At 36.5% G+C, this 19346-nt stretch overlaps 1 protein-coding gene across 1 annotated transcript in view; it reads left to right on the plus strand.

Annotated features, from left to right (window-relative positions):
• The window catches only part of LOC107560826 (melanopsin-B-like), a 33355-nt gene extending 17774 nt beyond the window's left edge, over positions 1 to 15581 (plus strand). The window contains exons 4-8 of the mRNA XM_016245094.1: positions 4532 to 4703; positions 6562 to 6723; positions 11739 to 11846; positions 11930 to 12104; positions 15258 to 15581. Of these exons, the coding sequence (XP_016100580.1) occupies positions 4532 to 4703; positions 6562 to 6723; positions 11739 to 11846; positions 11930 to 12104; positions 15258 to 15581 (941 nt within the window). The remainder of the gene's footprint in view (positions 1 to 4531; positions 4704 to 6561; positions 6724 to 11738; positions 11847 to 11929; positions 12105 to 15257) is intronic.
• Positions 15582 to 19346: the final 3765 nt, after the last annotated feature.

Raw genomic sequence — 19346 nt, forward strand, 5'->3', positions numbered from 1 at the left:
TGAAAGGGGAGCAGTGCTCAACATTACCACGAGGACAGCCCATGGAGCGAGGGATTCAACTCCTCGGAGAGGATCCTGCTCGCCAGATGACACTCTCTTGGTACCCCTTGATATCGAAGAGGGCAGTGCCTCCTGAGTGCGTCGATCGAGACACACTGGTTGAGAGGAGCCCAGGAAATCGGGGTCTAACCCTCTCCGAAACAGGGAACGAAGTCCGAAACGCGTAACCCTCACCGTACAGGATTTTTAGAGAGGTGGGCAAAGAAGAACGTGCGCACCTACCACTTTCGTGGGATTTTAGAGAAGTGGCAAAGCATAGCGTGCACACCTACCACCTAGGTGGAATTTTAGACGGGTGGCAAAGCCTAACGTTCCCACTCACCACTTACGTGGTTTTTAGAAAAGTGGCAAAGGATAACGTGCGCACTTACCACTCATGTGGATTTTAGAAGGTGCGCAATGAGCACTTTTACCATAATCTTTGGATTTCCTTAGGGTTCTATAGTTACCTGGACGTAATGGCCGGTCGGCAACAGCAGCTCCAGCACCCTCCTCAGAGGTGAGGGGAGTGATGTCTCCAGGGTGTGTCAACCAAGACACACTATTTGAGTGGAACCCAGGGTACCGGGGTGTTACCCCACTCTGAAACAAAGGGAACGAAGACAGCCCGCGTAACCCTTACCTTCACAGGATTTTAGAGAAAGGGGCAAAGAATCCCGTGCGTGGATTTAGAGAAATGCGCAAAGCCTTGCTTTATGCGGACATTTACTATATTATCTGGAATTTAAGTTCATAGAAAAAACCCACCATATCGGCCAGCTGGAAGAGGCCGGCTCGCACATCTCAGTGGTGATGGGAGCCCTGCCTAAGACAGCCTTACACAGGAGGATCCTGGTGATGCCCCCTGTACCTCCCGTTCGTTGCCTCAGCAAGAAGGAGTACGCCGGGGAAGAGGCCGGCTCGCACATCTCAGTGGTGATGGGAGCCCTGCCTAAGACAGCCTTACACAGGAGGATCCTGGTGATGCCCCCCTGTACCCCCTGTACCTCCCGTTCATTGCCTCAGCAACCTCGGGGCGACCAGGCACTGTAGCCCAGTCCAGGTGCCTTGAAGTGTAGCACCGGGGGCCAGATGTTCACGAAAGGCTCCCGCAAAAGCCCGTGTTCGGCCGCATGATCCAGGAGGTATGAAGCCGAAGCCCGGCTTTTCTTACCGTTTGGACATATGTCGACGAGTGACACGCCTATTGCAAGTAGAGCACCTGGCTTGCTGCAAGTAGAGCCCTGCAACGGCACCTCATCTAGGGCGTCTAGCAAGGGACAGAAACATACAGGTCCGGGGAAACACTGCAAGGAACTATAGAAGGTTACACACACACAGCCATCTCGGTCTGTCCTCGATATACAGATATCATGATATTTGGATCGTACTCACCCCCATGACTTCTGTGCTGGAGCTCTGCTCCGAGGATCTTCTGACCGGATCATCCACTGCAGGTAACTTTATACATGCTCTATGGTTATTTTACACATGATATATGGATCATACTCACCCACCACGAGCCTTGTTGCCGGGGCTCTGTCCGGGGATTTTTTGACCGGACCATCAGTCAGGCGGTTACTATGATCTGGCCATAGAACCACCAAAAACATCATGGGCCCAGTAGGAGACTGTTTGAAAAATGATTGTACAGCTAACCTCGGTCAGCTGGAGATGGTGGTCATAAAACGGGAATTGGAAAAAGGGGAGGACAGGGTAGATGTTGCCTCTCACAGTGCACACAGATTGCCCCCTCGAGGACATCGCGTGCGTGCTCCTCGCCCAAACAAACAATGCATAGATTGTGTGAATCATCGGGTGTCAGAAACCGCTGACACGGATGTGCACACTTTCTAAATGCTTTGCTAGTGCTCTCCATAGTAAGAAAAGAAAGCTCTTACTTTGCTTTTTGGAATGCACGCTTCAAACAGCACGGTCAGTGAAGACGAAGAAGAGAATGATGTGCGCTACCGGCGCCTATTTTGTACTAGTCACGACGGTAGTGACGTCATGGCTGTCACCGGCCAAACAAGCTGGTGTTTTTTCAATGTAGGCTTTAGACACGGGTCACGACGAGGCGTTTCCCATAGCGACCCCTAGAGGACGCAGTTCGAAGTTCCATCAAATAAAATCTGAAGTATTTTAGTCTAGTTTTAGTCAAATAAAATCTGTTATTTATATAGCAGATTTATATAAAATATAAATCAAATATAAAATATACAAAATATTTATATAGCGCTTTTAACAATACATATTTTGTCAAAGCAGCTTTACAGTATTAAATAGGAAAATAATGTGTCAATAATGCAGAAGGACAATAGTAAACGTTCCATTTTCAGTTACAAACAGTTCATCATCCAGCTCAGTTCAGTTTAAATAGTATCTGTGCAATCAAGTCGATGATATCGCTGGAAATTAAGTGTCTAAGCAAGCCAGAGGCGACAGCGGCAAGGAACCAAAACTCCATCGGTGACAGAATGGAGAAAAAACCTTGGGAGAAACCAGGCTCAGTCGGGGGGCCAGTTCTTTCAGTCTTAGTCTTACTCAAATGTACATTTTAGTTATTATCATATTTAGTCAACCTTGTCCTGTTTTTGTTTAGTCAAGTTTTAGTCAACAAAATGTCTGAGCGTTATAGTCTAGTTTCAGACAATGAAATCTTGGTCACATTTTCTTCATGCTGTGTAATTGGTAAAACTGATCAAAAATAATTTTTGCTCAAAATTATAATCGTAATGATTGTCATTTGAGAAATTTACTTTTGCATTTTAGGATTTTATCAATTGCACTTTCACCAATAAGATCATATCAATAAGATATCAACTAATACACATGGTTTATTTTACGTCATATAGTAGTGCACTGATTTATTATAGGCTTTTTAAAATTAATATCAGACTTATGCACTCTCTCTGTCTACAATATGAAAAAAAAAAAAATATATATATATATACGGTATGTTATAACAGTGAAATTCCTAATAGTAATTCCAAATTGCAATAGCCTCTGTTTCTCTATTAAAAACACATGGTTTATTTTACGTCATATAGTAGTGCACTGATTTATTATAGGCTTTTTAAAATTAATATCAGACTTATGCACTCTCTCTGTCTACAATATGAAAACTGGTAAAAAAAAAATATATATATATATATATACGGTATGTTATAACAGTGAAATTCCTAATAGTAATTCCAAATTGCAATAGCCTCTGTTTCTCTATTAAAGCAACAGCGGTTGAGTAAGTGCATTTATTCAGTTAACAAAACTGACACTAGTTGCAACGTCTTTCCTTTGCCTTTGGATGAGACAACATTATCTTTAAGGTGTCTAGTATTAATATATGAATTCACATTTATTCAGTTTTGTTGAGTGTGGACATAGAATGAGTCCAACAATGTTGATGGCAACAATAGTTTTTTTTGTATCTTAGTATACCTATTCAGTGTTGTATAAGAGTTTTTATGTATAATAGTAACCACAGAATGTGATGAAACAGACTAAAATGGGTTAATAACTGGGCTGAGATATACAGTATATAAAAATGTTGATGACTGCAGAAATAATTTAATTTCAGTATACACATTATCCCACCGGTCACAATTGTGACCAACCATAAAACACACTTTTCCATTAAAATGTAATAAAATAATGACATTTAATAAAATAGTTAAATATGTTAAAACAATAAATAATAAAAGATTAAAAACTAATCAACAAACATTTTTCGTCATAGTTTTAGTTGACGAAATTGAAGGTCTCTAGTATTAATATATGAATTCACATTTATTCAGTTTTGTTGAGTGTGGACATAGAATGAGTAAACATGTTGATGGCAACAATAGTTTTTTTGTATCTTAGTATACCTATTCAGTGTTGTATAAGAGCTTTTATGTATAATAGTAACCACAGAATGTGATGAAACAGACTAAAATGGGTTAATAACTGGGCTGAGATATATATAAAAATGTTGATGGCTGCAGAAATAATTTAATTTCAGTATACACATTATCCCACCGGTCACAATTGTGACCAACCATAAAACACACTTTTCCATTAAAATGTAATAAAATAATGACATTTAATAAAATAGTTAAATATGTTAAAACAATAAATAATAAAAGATTAAAAACTAATCAACAAACATTTTTCGTCATAGTTTTAGTTGACGAAATTGACACTAGGTGCAACGTCTTTCCTTTGCCTTTGGATGAGACGTCAATGTTTTTTGAGTTTCTTGACTCTGTATTTCTTGGACAGGTTCCTATATCCCAGAAGGCCTCATGACGTCCTGCACATGGGACTATGTGACGTCCACGCCGGCGAACAAGAGCTACACCTTGATGCTCTGCTGCTTTGTGTTCTTCATCCCTCTTGGAATCATCTCTTACTGCTACTTCTTCATGTTCCTCGCCATTCGGATGTCTTTCCTTTGCCTTTGGATGAGACGTCAATGTTTTTTGAGTTTCTTGACTCTGTATTTCTTGGACAGGTTCCTATATCCCAGAAGGCCTCATGACGTCCTGCACATGGGACTATGTGACGTCCACGCCGGTGAACAAGAGCTACACCTTGATGCTCTGCTGCTTTGTGTTCTTCATCCCTCTTGGAATCATCTCTTACTGCTACTTCTTCATGTTCCTCGCCATTCGGAATGCAAGCAGGTTCCTACACGTTTTCTATTTCAACATCTCATACCTTTTCAGATTTATTTGTAGATTTTTCACTATATTTGATAAATGGCTTTAAAATCATTTTATATGCATGCTAAATACTGACTATAGTTTGTTGCCAAATAATTGTTGGAAAATTGTAGCTACAGTAGTCAAGTCAAGTCACCTTTATTTATATAGCGCTTTTAACAATACAGATTGTGTCAAAGCAACTTTACAGTATTAAATAGGAAAATAGCGTGTCAATAATGCAAAAAAGTAGTAACAGTAGCCAGTGTTATTTTAGTATAATTGATATACTATTTAAGTTTTTGTTAATATTTTGCATCAGATTTTATTTTTTTATTTTCAGTCTTCATTTGAATTTTAATTAAATTATAAGTAATTTTGTTGGGTGTTTTTGTCATTTTATTAGTTTTAGTAAAAAAAAAGTCTATATACAGTAGGTTTATTTTTATTTATTAATTGTAGTTATTTTAGTACTTCAACTTAAATGAAAATGAGTTATAATTTTAATATATGTTTTATTTTATTTAAGTTAATGTTAAGTTTATTTCAAGTTGTTTTATTATTATTATAATTATTATTATTATTATTATTATTATTTTTAATGGTTTTAGTTTTTACATCAAACCCAGACAAGTTCAATGTAAAGAATTGTATTAAAGCTGCAATGCTAAACTACAGGATTACATCTGATGAGCTTTCACACTTTCACTGACTGCATGCATTTTAAATATTGTTATACATATTATTTACATTGATTTACATTATATACATTAAATGCACATTATATATGTAATTTACATAAATTAACATTATACAGATTTATAATTAATATTAATATTCTCACTGATTACATTTATTTAGAAAGCATTATTTTATTATTTTAATATTTAATATACTGTCCAATATAATAATGTTTGCTCTACACTGAAAAAAAAAACCTATAACCGAAAAACCATAACATCTTATTTAACTGGTTTAGTTCAAGCCAAAAATTTGAGCCTAAATGCATGCATTGATACCCACAAAACTATTCTTTAAGGTGAAATCAGGTGGAAATATATTTAAGATGATGATTGCAGGTTACCACTTTTTATAAATTCACTGATCAATTAATTTATTATCAGGCATTCACACCCCTAAAGTATTGATAGCATTATTTGACATTATTTTCAGCATTATTTTCAGTATGTCATCTGTAAAAATGTATATGTTATAAAATATCTTTTGTAAATATTGAGTTTGATTCAATTCAATTCAAGTTTATTTGTATAGCACTTTTCACGATACAAATCGTTGCAAAGCAGCTTTACAGAAAATGTAAGTTTCCATTTGAAAGTTTCTACATTATATTTAGTAGTAGCTTATCAGTGGTAGTCTGATCTAAATGATTGTGCGCTTTCTTTAAAACTTGTGCCTAGAATTCATTCAGTCATGTTAAATGATCACTAAACGTTCGGCTGCCTGCTCCAAACACCATGAACAACAATTCTTAAGATATGACCCTGCAGCACAAAAGCAGTGTTAAGTCGCTGGGGGATATTATTTATTCATCTTTTAAGATGATGTATAAATCTCAATTTAAAAAAATTGACCCTTATGACTGGTTTTGTGGTCCAGGGTCACATATTTTAAAAAACAGAATAGAGTCAGTGGAGACATAAATATTTGTCCATACGCTGTATTTTTTTCTGCACATGCCCACATACTCTTGCCTATTGGTATCAAGATCGCCAAGATAAACGATCAGGACAGGTCATGGCATCCCTTAACTGGGATGTCCACATGCTGTACATGTCATTCTTGGAAAAAAGTCCCATCATCCATCTTCTTGTGTGTTCAGAGATGTGGAGAACCTGGGCAGTCATGTGAGGAAGACAGCATTCATCCAGCAGCAATCCATAAAGACCGAGTGGAAGCTGGCGAAGATCGCATTCGTGGTCATCATTGTGTTCGTTCTGTCCTGGTCTCCTTACGCCTGCGTCACTCTCATCGCCTGGGCAGGGTACAGTAACTATCAATAGCTATGTTTCCATCCAAAGTTACGAATTAAAATTGGAATATCGCATAAAGCATTTGCGAATAATGCACCGTTTCATCCAGTAAGTTAAAGAAAACAAAATCTTCAAAACAAAAAAAGAAGAAAAAAGTATTTGCTGCAGCAGGAGAAGGCACTGTATATAATAATTTTTGCACACAATAAATTACGAGCTTCTGAGCGCGCAGACGAAACGTGGTCATGTTATCTTATTTTCGGAGTCTGCTGTTTGGGAACGCAAAAAATTATTCTCTTAGCATTTTGGTCTTGTTTTCTAGTATAAATATCTAAATATTCTTGATTCAAGACTTAAGATATTATGTCTTGTTTTCTAAAAAAAATTATCAACATTTTGTTAGTTTTTGCTTAAAACAAGCAAAAATATCTACCAATGTGGCAAGACAAATCATCTTGTTTAGCCTTTGAATTAAGATTATTTTTCTTACCCCATTGGCAGATATTTTTGCTTGTTTTAAAACACAATTTTGAACGCCAAGATGTGCTAGTGGCATCTGCTTGAAATGAGTTTTGTGTCATTGGTTTGACTGTTGGTTAGTTGTTTTCCGGTGCATAGTACATAGAACTAAATGCAGATGTGTAGTTATTATTTTGATAGATTTGGAGAAATGTAGCATTGCATCAGTGTCTCAGCAATGGATGCTCTGCAGTGAATGGGTGCCGTCAGAATAAGAGTCCAAACAGCTGCTAAAAACATCACAATAATCCACAAGTAATCCACAGCACTCCAGTCCATCAGTTAACATCTGGAGAAGACAAAAGATGAAACAAATCCAGCATTTAGGCTGTGTTTACAATTGCCACTCGATGTGAATTATATAACTAATTTTAATAGCATGGCCATTTAAAACCATCATGTGCATAGTAAAGCGATCACTGCAGACAATCCTTTTGGTTAAACAGATATTGGATACCAGTCGTGTCTAAAGTCAATGTAATCAAGTGGTGCCAAAAAATAGGATATGGTCAAAAGATGGGATCTGTGCATTAAGACTAGCAGTGTACACTCTTAAAAATAAAGGTGCTTAAAAGCTTCTTCACAGTGATGCCATAGAAGAACCATTTTTGGTTCCACAAAGAACCATTCAGTCAAAGGTTCTTTAAAGAACCATCTTTCTTACCTTTTTATAATCTTCAGATGTTAAAGGTTATTTATGGAACCATTTAGACAAAAAAGGGTCTTCTACACTCTTAAAAATAAAGCTGCTTCACGGTGATGCCATAGAAGAACCTTTTTGTCTAAATGGTTCCATAAAGAACCTTTAACATCTGAAGAACCTTTCTGTTTCACAAAAGCTTCTTTGTGGCAAAAGAAGGTTCTTCAGATTATAAAAAGGTAAGAAAGAGATGGTTCTTTAAAGAACCTTTGACTGAATGCTTCTTTGTGGAACCAAAAATGGTTCTTCTATGGCATCGCTTGAAGAACCTTTTGAAGCACCTTTATTTTTAAGAGTGATGGCATCGTGAAGCACCTTTATGTTTAAGAGTGTAAATGCGGCCAAATATGTTTTTAACTGGTGTGAATCAGGAGAGAAATCTGCACAGATCAAGCAGCATTTAAACAGCTCTAAACACATATGTGGCTGGATTTTGATGTGAGAGACAACAGCAGATGCACTTTTTCACTGAAGGAAGCGTTATTATGGATTATGGACTCAATGTATTTAGTTAAAAACATCTTGCTGGATGTGTTTCAGCTTTGGTCTTCTCCAGATGTTAACTGATGGACTGGAGTGCTATGGATTATTGTGATGTTTTTATCAGCTGTTTGGACTGTGATGCAATGCTACATGTTTACCTCAGTAGTCCCATTTATAGCCACTTGTCAGCAACTACCTTCAAGACAAGTAAAAACTTTAGAAAAAATCACAAGGTGGAATTACTGATGTATTTTATGTCGTAGAATGCAATTTGAAAATATCTTGAGCTTGTGTTCACCACAGATCTTATTTCAGGCAGCCAACAGCCCATTCAAAAAACCCATTGACTTCAGGATGATGGAAGTAGAAGTGCTAAAATGCTCTAAACAAACATTTGTATTCAGCAGTTTGGTCCTAAACTGTGATGGCCAGTTCGACGTAGATCATCTAAACTCTCAAAGAAGTGTTCAGATTCACGTGTAGTCTATCAAAGGGAGTCAAACCACGCAGAAGATCTGAGACTGAATTTCAGCTGAAAATCAGCTGAATTAAAGGCTGCTGGGTTCACTGAGGCGATGAGGACTGCGTAGGGTGAACCGGCTTGATGCTAACACCTCCGTCAGAGCGTCAGTGTGCTGCAGGATAGTTATAATCAGACATGTGATTCTTTCTGCTCAGCTCACAACACCTCTAGGTCACTTCCATGTCATGTAAACAGCCACTGCAGGGGTCACCGGCTCCTCCTGACCGCTCACAAACATCTTCTTACAATTTTTGTTTTGGTTCCTAGTACAAATACACTACAAAAAAATGATTTTCATATTTAGTATTTTATCTCGTTTTCCAGTTCAAATATCTAAACATTCTTAATTCGAAATAAATTAGCTTGAGAAGCAAAATGACTTCAGATATTAAGCTGCTCTCTGAAAAAACTCTTGACAAAATAAAGTGAGTTTATGCTTAAACAAGAGAAAAATATCTAGTTCAATCATGACAACTCACGGAACATTTTAGCATGGTGATGGATATGACAATGTTAATGCATTTGGTCTTGGCGGAATAGATCTGCTACGCTGCTGCTGAATTGCTGCTGCTGTTGGTTATTGCTGTAGATGTAGATTATTGCTGCTGCTGCAAGAAAGTACAAGAACTTGCTACTGCCAATGCATTTGGCGATATGGTGCCATGAGTATTTAAGACATGCTGCTGCTGCACAAATAGCATATAAAATAACCCCGTAGCAGATCTATACAGGTGGAGCTGGGGAAGGTGGAGGGTTTCAAAGAACTCTGAAAGCATGCTGCAGGAATCTCAAGTGAATGCTAGCCAGCCAAATAAATGCAGTAAGCTCATTGGCTGCATATGCAGCATGAACCAATCAGCTTGTGCCAAGTTGTTTAACTCTCTTAATATCATCAGTTACGTTAACACCCCGTCAGCCTGCGCCATCTAGAGTTTCATGACTGAACTATATATTTAATCTAGTTTTTGTTTCTTTGAATTAGGTTTATTTGTCTCTAAACCATATTTTCAGGTATTTTTTCTTGTTTTAACTTTATTTTGATATTTTTTTGGGACATTTGTAATGAAAAAAAGACAAAAAATAATAAGTAAAATTTTTATTTTTTTTGCAATTTATCTAAACATTCTTAAATCAAGATACATTTGCTTGAGAAGCAAAATGACTTCAGATATTAAGTCTTTCATCTGGAAAAAAAAGAAAAAGTGAGTGTATCTGAAAATTGAGTTTTCCCTTTGAATTCTGTTTATTTTTATGACCCAGAATATTTTTATTCTGTTTTATTGTTATATTTTATAACAAATATGAACTCGATGTATTTTGATCTATACTTTTATTCTAAAGGTAAGCAATTTTGCAATCTTGATTTTTTGGACATTTGGACTGGAAAACAAGATAAAATACTAAACATTTTTGCAGTGTATCTAAACATTCTTAAATGAAGATACATTTGCTTGAGAAACAAAATTATGAGATATTAAGTCTTGTTTTCTGAAAAAATAAGTTTATGCTTAAAACAAGTAAAAAAGTATTTGTCAGTGGTGTCAGAAAAATAATCTTGTTTTCCTCTTGAATTAAGTTTGTCTGACCCCATTGACAAATATTTTTTCTTGTTTTAAGCATTAACTCATTTCATTTTGATCTTTAAATATTTGCGTCATTTTGCTTCTCGAGTAAATGCATCTTGATTTTTGGGGATATTTATACTGGAAAACAAGACAAAAATACTAAAGAATCAATTTTGCAATGATAGATTGTTTTCTTGGGGAAAAAATGCTTAAAACAAGAAAAAAATTTGTCAGTGGGTTCAAAAAATTATTTTAATTCAAAGGGAAAGCAAGATCATTTTTCTTACCCCACTGAAAGCAATTTTTTCTTGTATGCTTTTTAAGCATAAACTCACTTAATTTTGATACAGTTTCTCAGAAAGCAAGACTTTATATTTCAAGTTATTTTGCTTCTTAGATAAATGTATCTTGATTTAAGAATATTTAGATATTTGGACTGAAAAACAAGACAGAAAACTAATCAAGACAATCAGCTTTTGCAATGTAAAACTGACATCACAAATTCAGACAAGTACCTTTCAGTAACCCAAAAAATTCAGTAACTGGGTTTTGATGCACACCAAGACTGCAAACATTCATGCAACGTTTTCTAGCAAATAATGCTTGCAGAAAAGACCAGCATGAGTTTCTGTGAGGCAGGGATGTGTTATTTCTAGAGCTGAAGATGTGCTTTGGTTATTGTTTATTGGAAAACAAGACAAAAATACTAAAGAATCAATTTTGCAATGATAGATTGTTTTCTTGGGGAAAAAATGCTTAAAACAAGAAAAAAATTTGTCAGTGGGTTCAAAAAATTATTTTAATTCAAAGGGAAAGCAAGATCATTTTTCTTACCCCACTGAAAGCAATTTTTTCTTGTTTTAAGCATAAACTCACTTAATTTTGATACAGTTTCTCAGAAAGCAAGACTTTATATTTCAAGTTATTTTGCTTCTTAGATAAATGTATCTTGATTTAAGAATATTTAGATATTTGGACTGAAAAACAAGACAGAAAACTAATCAAGACAATCAGCTTTTGCAATGTAAAACTGACATCACAAATTCAGACAAGTACCTTTCAGTAACCCAAAAAATTCAGTAACTGGGTTTTGATGCACACCAAGACTGCAAACATTCATGCAACGTTTTCTAGCAAATAATGCTTGCAGAAAAGACCAGCATGAGTTTCTGTGAGGCAGGGATGTGTTATTTCTAGAGCTGAAGATGTGCTTTGGTTATTGTTTTTATGTTCCAGGTACAGCCACGTTCTCACGCCGTACTCCAAGGCAGTTCCTGCAGTGATTGCCAAAGCATCAGCCATCTACAATCCCTTCATCTACGCCATCGTACGCTCCAAATACAGGTTCGTTCGAGTGCAGTCGCCTTAGCAGCCACACGATACGGAGACAATATGTAACGCAGTGTGTATTTCTGACTGATTCACAGAGACACGCTGGCTGAGAAGGTGCCATGTCTGCATTTTCTTTCCCAGTCATCACGTAAAGAATGCATCTCGGTGTCCAACAGCGAGTCTTCCTTCAAGGAGCCCATGCTTAGCCGACAGTCATCACAGTCAAAGGTCAAGCTCCAGCGAGTCTCCTCTATGTCCACCGCAGACACGGTTAGTATTTTACTACGAGGAGACTGAATAATGGAAATGTCTTATCATTTAGTTCAAGAATGCATGACCACACTATTCAGAATGCACAATATTACGAATGTGACGCTTTGTATTTATAATGCAAATCCAGTACTAAATCAAGGAGATATTGTTATTGTTAATATTTTGAAAAATAGATATGACCAGGTGTACAGTGGAGGCCAAAATGATTAGAACACTAGTATTTCAGCAGCTAAAAACTGGTTTTAAGTCAGTTATGTCTATATTTTGCTGTAGTGTGTCAGTAGGAAATATCAGTTTACATTTCCAAACACTCATTTAGCCATTAATTGTAATAATGCAGTGAGATTATTGTCTGACAGCAGCAGTGCTGCACACAGAGATCTGATCTGATCATCATCAGTCTGTCTGGAGTGACATGAAGAAACAGAACAAACTGAGACAGACTCAATCCAGAAGAACTGATGCTTCAAGAAACCTACCTGTAAAGCTCCCTGAGAAACTCTGCTCAAGTGCACCGAGGGCAAAAACTGCTTTAAACACACAGGATGCTCACACCAAATGTTGATTTCATTTAGTTAATAGAAGTTAATTGATCTATTTATGACATTATTTTGGCAGCATCCTCATTTTACAGCATTTTTACACAAGTGCCTAAAACTTTTAACAGTACTGTAGCTTTGCAGGAGGTTTCTTGAAGCATCTTGGAGACGTTGCCACAGTTCTTCTGGATTGAGTCTGTCTCAGTTTGTTCAGTTTCTTCATGTCATTCCAGACAGACTAGATGATATAATACTGTTGATTTTACACTAATATAGCCATAGCTGCTGATACGGCGTTAAACCAAATCATAAATAAATGCACTTATGATGCTAAAATCTGCTTACAGTATATGCTATTTGTGCAACAGCAGAAATATTAATATTGACTGTGCATTTTATAGTATAATCTTTAAAGTTGCTCTGATTTTACCAGCATGAGACATGCACTACTTCAAGAACAGGCTGAAAGAAAAGCAAATGCTCTTTCTTATGAATTATATTGTATTTTATCTGTCTACCTATTCTTGTTATACAGGCAAGATGTGTCTGTGTTGATATGCAGTTCATGTTCTGGGATTATAGGCCTGTTATTTGCAGCCTATCTTAATTGATATCTTTTCTACTACGTGATTCATTTGTAATCATGCCAGCTGTTACTTGTTGTTTGCTAAAGGCTGAAATATACTGTACGACCTTTGCACTGATTTTTAGTCTGGATGTTTCAACTCTTGTTTCTGAAAGTCAGAGACATATTCTGAGTAGTCAGAGATGACAGATTTCACAGACAATTGCATTGTGTATGATGGACAAAGATTATTTTAAAATGTCAGACTATGATTCCATCCAGTTTTACCTCTGTAAATGTGTTGCATGTTTTCGGTGACAAGACATTTGAGAACTTTTGATAATTTGATAATGCATTGTGGAGATATTCACTCCTTATCTGAATCTTTACATACTGTGTAATTGCATAGTTTTCCACTTTAAAGTAACTTTTGTTTTGCATTGGAATGGTTATACACTTAAAAATAAATGTTCTTCTTTATTGGCATCTATGGTGTCATGAAGATCCTTTAACATCCATCCATAGAATCAAAAGGTTATTTAGAAAGTTCTTTAGATTATTAAAATGTTCATTGTAAAAAAAAAGAAAAAACTTCACTGTAAGGTTTAGTGGGGGAACCAAAAATGGTTCTTCAGTGGCATCACTGCAAAAACACACTTTTGGAACCTTTATATTTAGTGTATGGGTGTTAAAGGTCTTTTATGGAACCATCAGTGGCAATCGCTTTTACTTCTCTAACAAGACTCAATGTGTGGGTAAAACAAACAAGTAAAATGTGTGGGCTACAAGTTTATGTCACAATAACACTAATAGAATAAATCACTCATCAGAATGATCTCCTCCACTGGATCAAGCCGCGCATCGCATTGCATTCTTCTTCTGAGGTAAATACAAAGCTTATTCCTCACAGCGCGTCTTCTTACAAAAACGAAAAGTTGCCAAGATGAACTTGATGAATCTTCATGCTTTCGTTTACAGAGGTGATGTGGATTTTTACATGTTTGCACATCTCACGTGGATATTTATCATATAAAGAGCCGCGCTCGGCTCGTGGGCGTGATCACATTACAGATAATGAGCTCAGATGGGAAAGACTGTACATCGTGTTGGTTTCATACAGATTACAGAGAATATTTGTTTTCCCTAAGACTTACTTCATTTAAAAGTAGACACTTCAAGCTTTCTATAGATATCTCTCTCGTGTCTGTGTGTCAAGTATTCGCTGAATTTGGGTTCATTTTAGTGACGTGTTTCAAAAAGAAGTTAGTGGAGACCGAGACGGCTGAAAGCGCACCCTGTTTATTTTCTTTATTTTACAAAAGCACAATGTTCTGTTGATATTGTGAGTGTACGCAAATAAAAGTAGACCCGTTACAGATTCAAATGATGTATTACTCTTATGTGTATGATCAAAAATAACAAATTTTAAGTTATTTTCGCAGTCATCAGGAAAAATGCAAGTGATTCCGCCGGTGCCACCGTCCAAATAGTCCAGCGTTAAGGGAACAGTGGATGCAGTTTGTTGCTCCAGGGCAGCAACAGAGTTGTGCAAGTGTGTTTATTCCTGTCATTTCGGTGACAAATTGATTAAAATTTAAGTAAATAAAGTTTTTGTCCCTGTTTTATTTATGCGATGTCACAGCTTGCAGATGATCACTACGCAAAAGCTGCACATGCTTGTGACTCTTTAGCTCTGCCAAAAGCACGCCATATAGGTTCTCAAGATTAACATGAGGTTGGCAAAAACTGTGTGTGTCATGTCCCCTTTAAAAACAAAGGTTCTTTATTGGCATTGATGGTTCCATAAAGAATCTTTAACATCCATTGAACATTTCCATTGCAAAAAAAAAGGTTCTTGATAGTGGAAAAAGCTTCTTTAAAAACGATTCTTTACAGAAATGTTCAATGAAATGTTCTTTGAGGAACCCAAAAATGGTGGTTCTATGGCATAACTGTTAAAACCTCATATCTGGAACCGTCATTTTTAAGAATGCTCGTTAAAGGCATCTGTCAAAAGCATAGTTGTAAATGTTTTATCCATCACAGCCTGCAGCCACAGAGAGCGGCTCTTTGAATGACTGCGGCCTTGACTTGGTGTCCGAGTCCGTCAACATGGCCACTGTTCCTCTTCTCATGGCCAAAAACACTCCAGGGGAGGAACAAGAGGAGGAGTGCAAGGAGGAACAAGAGGAGAGTAATTCTCTGAGCCCCCTGAGCAATGGTTTGGCTTTTTATGAAGACATGCAGGAGCCACAAATCATTATTGTCCCGACATCAGAGCAGACCAGAGAAGACAAATTAATACTGGACCTCAAGAGCCTGAACTGCTCCAGTGAGCTTCTGGAGTCTGTTGAGAAATTCCTCTCCTGAGGCTGAACCAGAGACCCAGAGATCCTCTTCTGTATGTCTGTGTTTCACTGAAGACGCTTGAGAACCACAGTGTTCACATCAGCATTTTAGTTGAGCAAGCAATCGGACCACATTACTTTGCTGCTAACAACGAATCGGAAGAACTAGTTATGATGGCTAACTAGTTATGATGTTATGCTTTCATCTTCACACTTTAGCCACAGGGTGTACTGTAGAAGTAGTTAAAAGAGACACAACCACTGTGCACATTTGCCCTTTAACGAAAAGTGTTCTTACGAATATGCATCACACACATCATAATGAGACTAAAAAACATGCTCAATTCATTTCTCTAAAGGAATGTTCCGGGTTCAATACAAGTTGAGCTCTATTGACTCATTTTTGACTGTTGATTACTATAGAAAATAATCGTGAAAGCAGAAATTGCAGTTATTGCAATGCAAGTAAAACAAGAGTTTTAAAGCAGGCATAAGAATTTTGTTTTTGTTAAGTGCAGTAAAAACTGGATTTATTATTTGAGATGTCCTTTTTTGCTTGTCATGCATTACTATTAGTTCATATAAGTAGATTTTGCTGCATGTAAAGTTATTTTCTAATATCCTTGCATGCATCATGAAAATGTTCCCATGTTTATTGATGTTTTGTGGTCATGACACTGAAATTATTTAATATATCATATAAATTGAACACCGACAGTTTTCATACTGTAAGTGATTGCATCACATTAGTCTCACTTGAATATGCATCATGTATTTCTATAGCGCTCTTCAATACAGGTTGTTTCAAAGCAGCGATAAACAGGAAAATAACAGTATTCATCAATTATGAAATTACTTCAATTTCAGCCAGAAACAGCTCTACAGGAGACAATAGTGTCACTATTCAGTTCAGTGTCGATTCACTTCAGTTTAAATGACAAGTGTCGATGTTGCAACGTTCATCAGTTATGAAACTAATTCAATTCAGCTGTAAAGCAGCTCTACAGAAGACAATAGTATTATTACGCCGCTCAATTTAGTTCCATGTTAATTCAATTCTCCGCTTGGACATCAGGATGTGCAAGTCTTGTTTTGTGGGTGTTTTTATTTTGAAATTTGTGTGCTGCTGTTGTAAGTGCTTTACTGTAACTTTTTATGAGTCAAATTAGTCAAAACTATTTTTTTATGTGTTAATGGACATTACAGGACAAATACTTATGATAGAGCTTAACTTATACTGAAGCTCGAAAATTTCTGTATGCACCTGTATGTTCTCGAATCCTATTTTGTAGTAACCTATGCCAGAACGTTCGAGTGGTTTGTGAGGAAAGATATGTACTTGTTTAAGATACAGTATAAAACAACAAAAAGTGGCCTGAATCTTCATCATGACTTAGATTTACATTTGCATCTATGCTCTTGGCGGATGCATCTACACCACAACAACAAATTGCTCATATATTATGTTTGTTGAAGCCCCGATTTGCCATTTTTTCAAATGCTATTCAATGAAAATCCACATGGAGCGGGCCAAGTGTTGTGTACATTCCCACGCTATCATTATTATTCATATTAATTGTGAGGTTAAAAATGCAGCAGAGCTTTATTGTTTCCTGTACAGTGAAACACTGCATTGCACTGACTGAGATGAGATGAACAGTGAACAAAAATCTCATGATGTTAGCGTGGCTGCTACTGACAGATCTGAATCTCCAGGATTATTCCTCATTCATCTGGATCTTGGAGCATTCGTTTATGCAAACATTAGAGAGACTCAGGTAAGCATAAGTTAAACCTTTATGTAAATTTACGTTATGGAAAACGTGTTTAGTCTCCAGCAACACTGAGGTTAAGAACAACTTTCTGGCACTTTGGCAGGCTTGTGAAAGGCCTATAAGAGAGTGAAACAAAATTAGATTATTTTGATAGGTATTATGTTAATAACCATGCTTATTAACAAAATAGGCTACATTTAAACTTCTCAATAAAGATGGATGATTGGGTCAGGTGTTGCATTGTCTGTCACAATAATTTGAATTCATTAATTGTGATTTGATGACTCGTATAGGTTTTTAGAAACAAAATCACGGTGTATCTTTCTTTTTTTTTAAGCAAAAGTGAAGTTTACTTTATGAAGTAGCTGTTCCAGCTATTATTGCTTCCTAAAAGTTACTGTAAATCGTGTCATGGTATAGTGATAGGCCTGGTATCAAATGAATACACTTTAGTAATACCATGGTAAATTTGTGTTCGCTTATATATGGCTTTCTATTTTATAGTCCTTTCCCAGCGTGCTACTATCACGTTAAACTGTTATTCTTTACGTTTTAGTATCTGGGATGTCAAAGCGAAGTCACCCAAACAGCCTCACTGCTTCTTCTTTCTCCAAATCATCAATAAATCTCAATCCCAGAACAACAGCATTGATTAAACGCCAGTCTTCATTTCCCTGTCACTGTCCAGCCATTTCTTGACGTTTGATCACAGCTGCATAGACAGAGGTTTAGTGAGGGTTAACTAGAGTTAACCACTGACACAGAAATGAACACATGTAATAATCCCGACAGATCTGAGGGAAATGTATACGAATGTGGAAGTGGCAAAAGCTGAGCTCATGAATATTAATTATGCAACTATTATGCAATTATGCAAAAAAAAATTTTTACGTTTCTGAAAATAGGAAACTTTCTACCTCCTTTTTAAAAGTTTTTTTTAAGTTTTTCTCCCAGGCAGTGATAGGGACAAAATAATGTCACTGTTGTAGAAATATCTTTGTTTGCTGTGTTGTTTTTAGTAATGTTTTATGCAGTAGATGGCAGCATTTGACCACACTATATAAGCGAGTTCTCTGCAGCTCATGGGTGAATCAGTGCATCACTCTCACATGATTACTGATAAGACACCGTTTGTACAAAATAACACACAATGGCGATTACCATCTAATGCTTTTGTTCTGAAAACAAGTTACACTTGTTGTCATCAACTCGAAGGAATTTGCCGGTATTCCTGGCATCCACGTCCACTCCTATAAAAGCAGAGATGGGAAAAACTGACATCAGCTTGTGTTGAGATCATTGTGTCACTATCACTGGCATGTGCTGGATACATCTCACATGACAACATTTAGATTGTTAACACTTCATGGCATGACAGCCTAGTGTTAGACAGTTATTGTTAGTTAGTTAAATAATGAAATGACTTTTTTGAGATTGTTTGTTCTTAGGATTTACATCAGACATTATTGCTGTAGGCCTAATTAATTGCAATGTTATACTGTATAATTCTAGTTTTCCCTCTCATGTCTGCATCAGACCTCCTTCATAACGTTCATTATCATGGCATTTGTACATAAGGACTGTTTGACCATAAGTAGACATGCTCTGTTAGATTAATTTAGCCTAGCTAAGTCATGAACAATCTCTAAAGTATTGAAAGTGCTCTTGGCATCCCAGCAAATGTATTTTTGCTCAGTGTTCCCTGACTAATTACTTTAATCTTAGATTATTGGTGGCGACAGTGTTTCACGGTAAACTATTTGTAGACAGACCCATATTTTTGCAAATAAAATGGATTAAAATACTTTCTTATGCCTGACAACAACCATATTGTACAAGAAAAGAGCCAAATGACCATTAAACTAGATTTCTTGTCACATCTTAAAATATTATTTATATAAATATTATAAATGTTTTATATACTGTATACACACACACACACACACTCTCACACACACACTCTCACACACACACACACACACACACACACACACACACACACACACACACAC

Source organism: Sinocyclocheilus grahami, unplaced genomic scaffold (assembly GCF_001515645.1).
Source record: "Sinocyclocheilus grahami isolate Dianchi unplaced genomic scaffold, SAMN03320097.WGS_v1.1 scaffold745.1, whole genome shotgun sequence".
Lineage (NCBI taxonomy): Eukaryota > Metazoa > Chordata > Actinopteri > Cypriniformes > Cyprinidae > Sinocyclocheilus > Sinocyclocheilus grahami.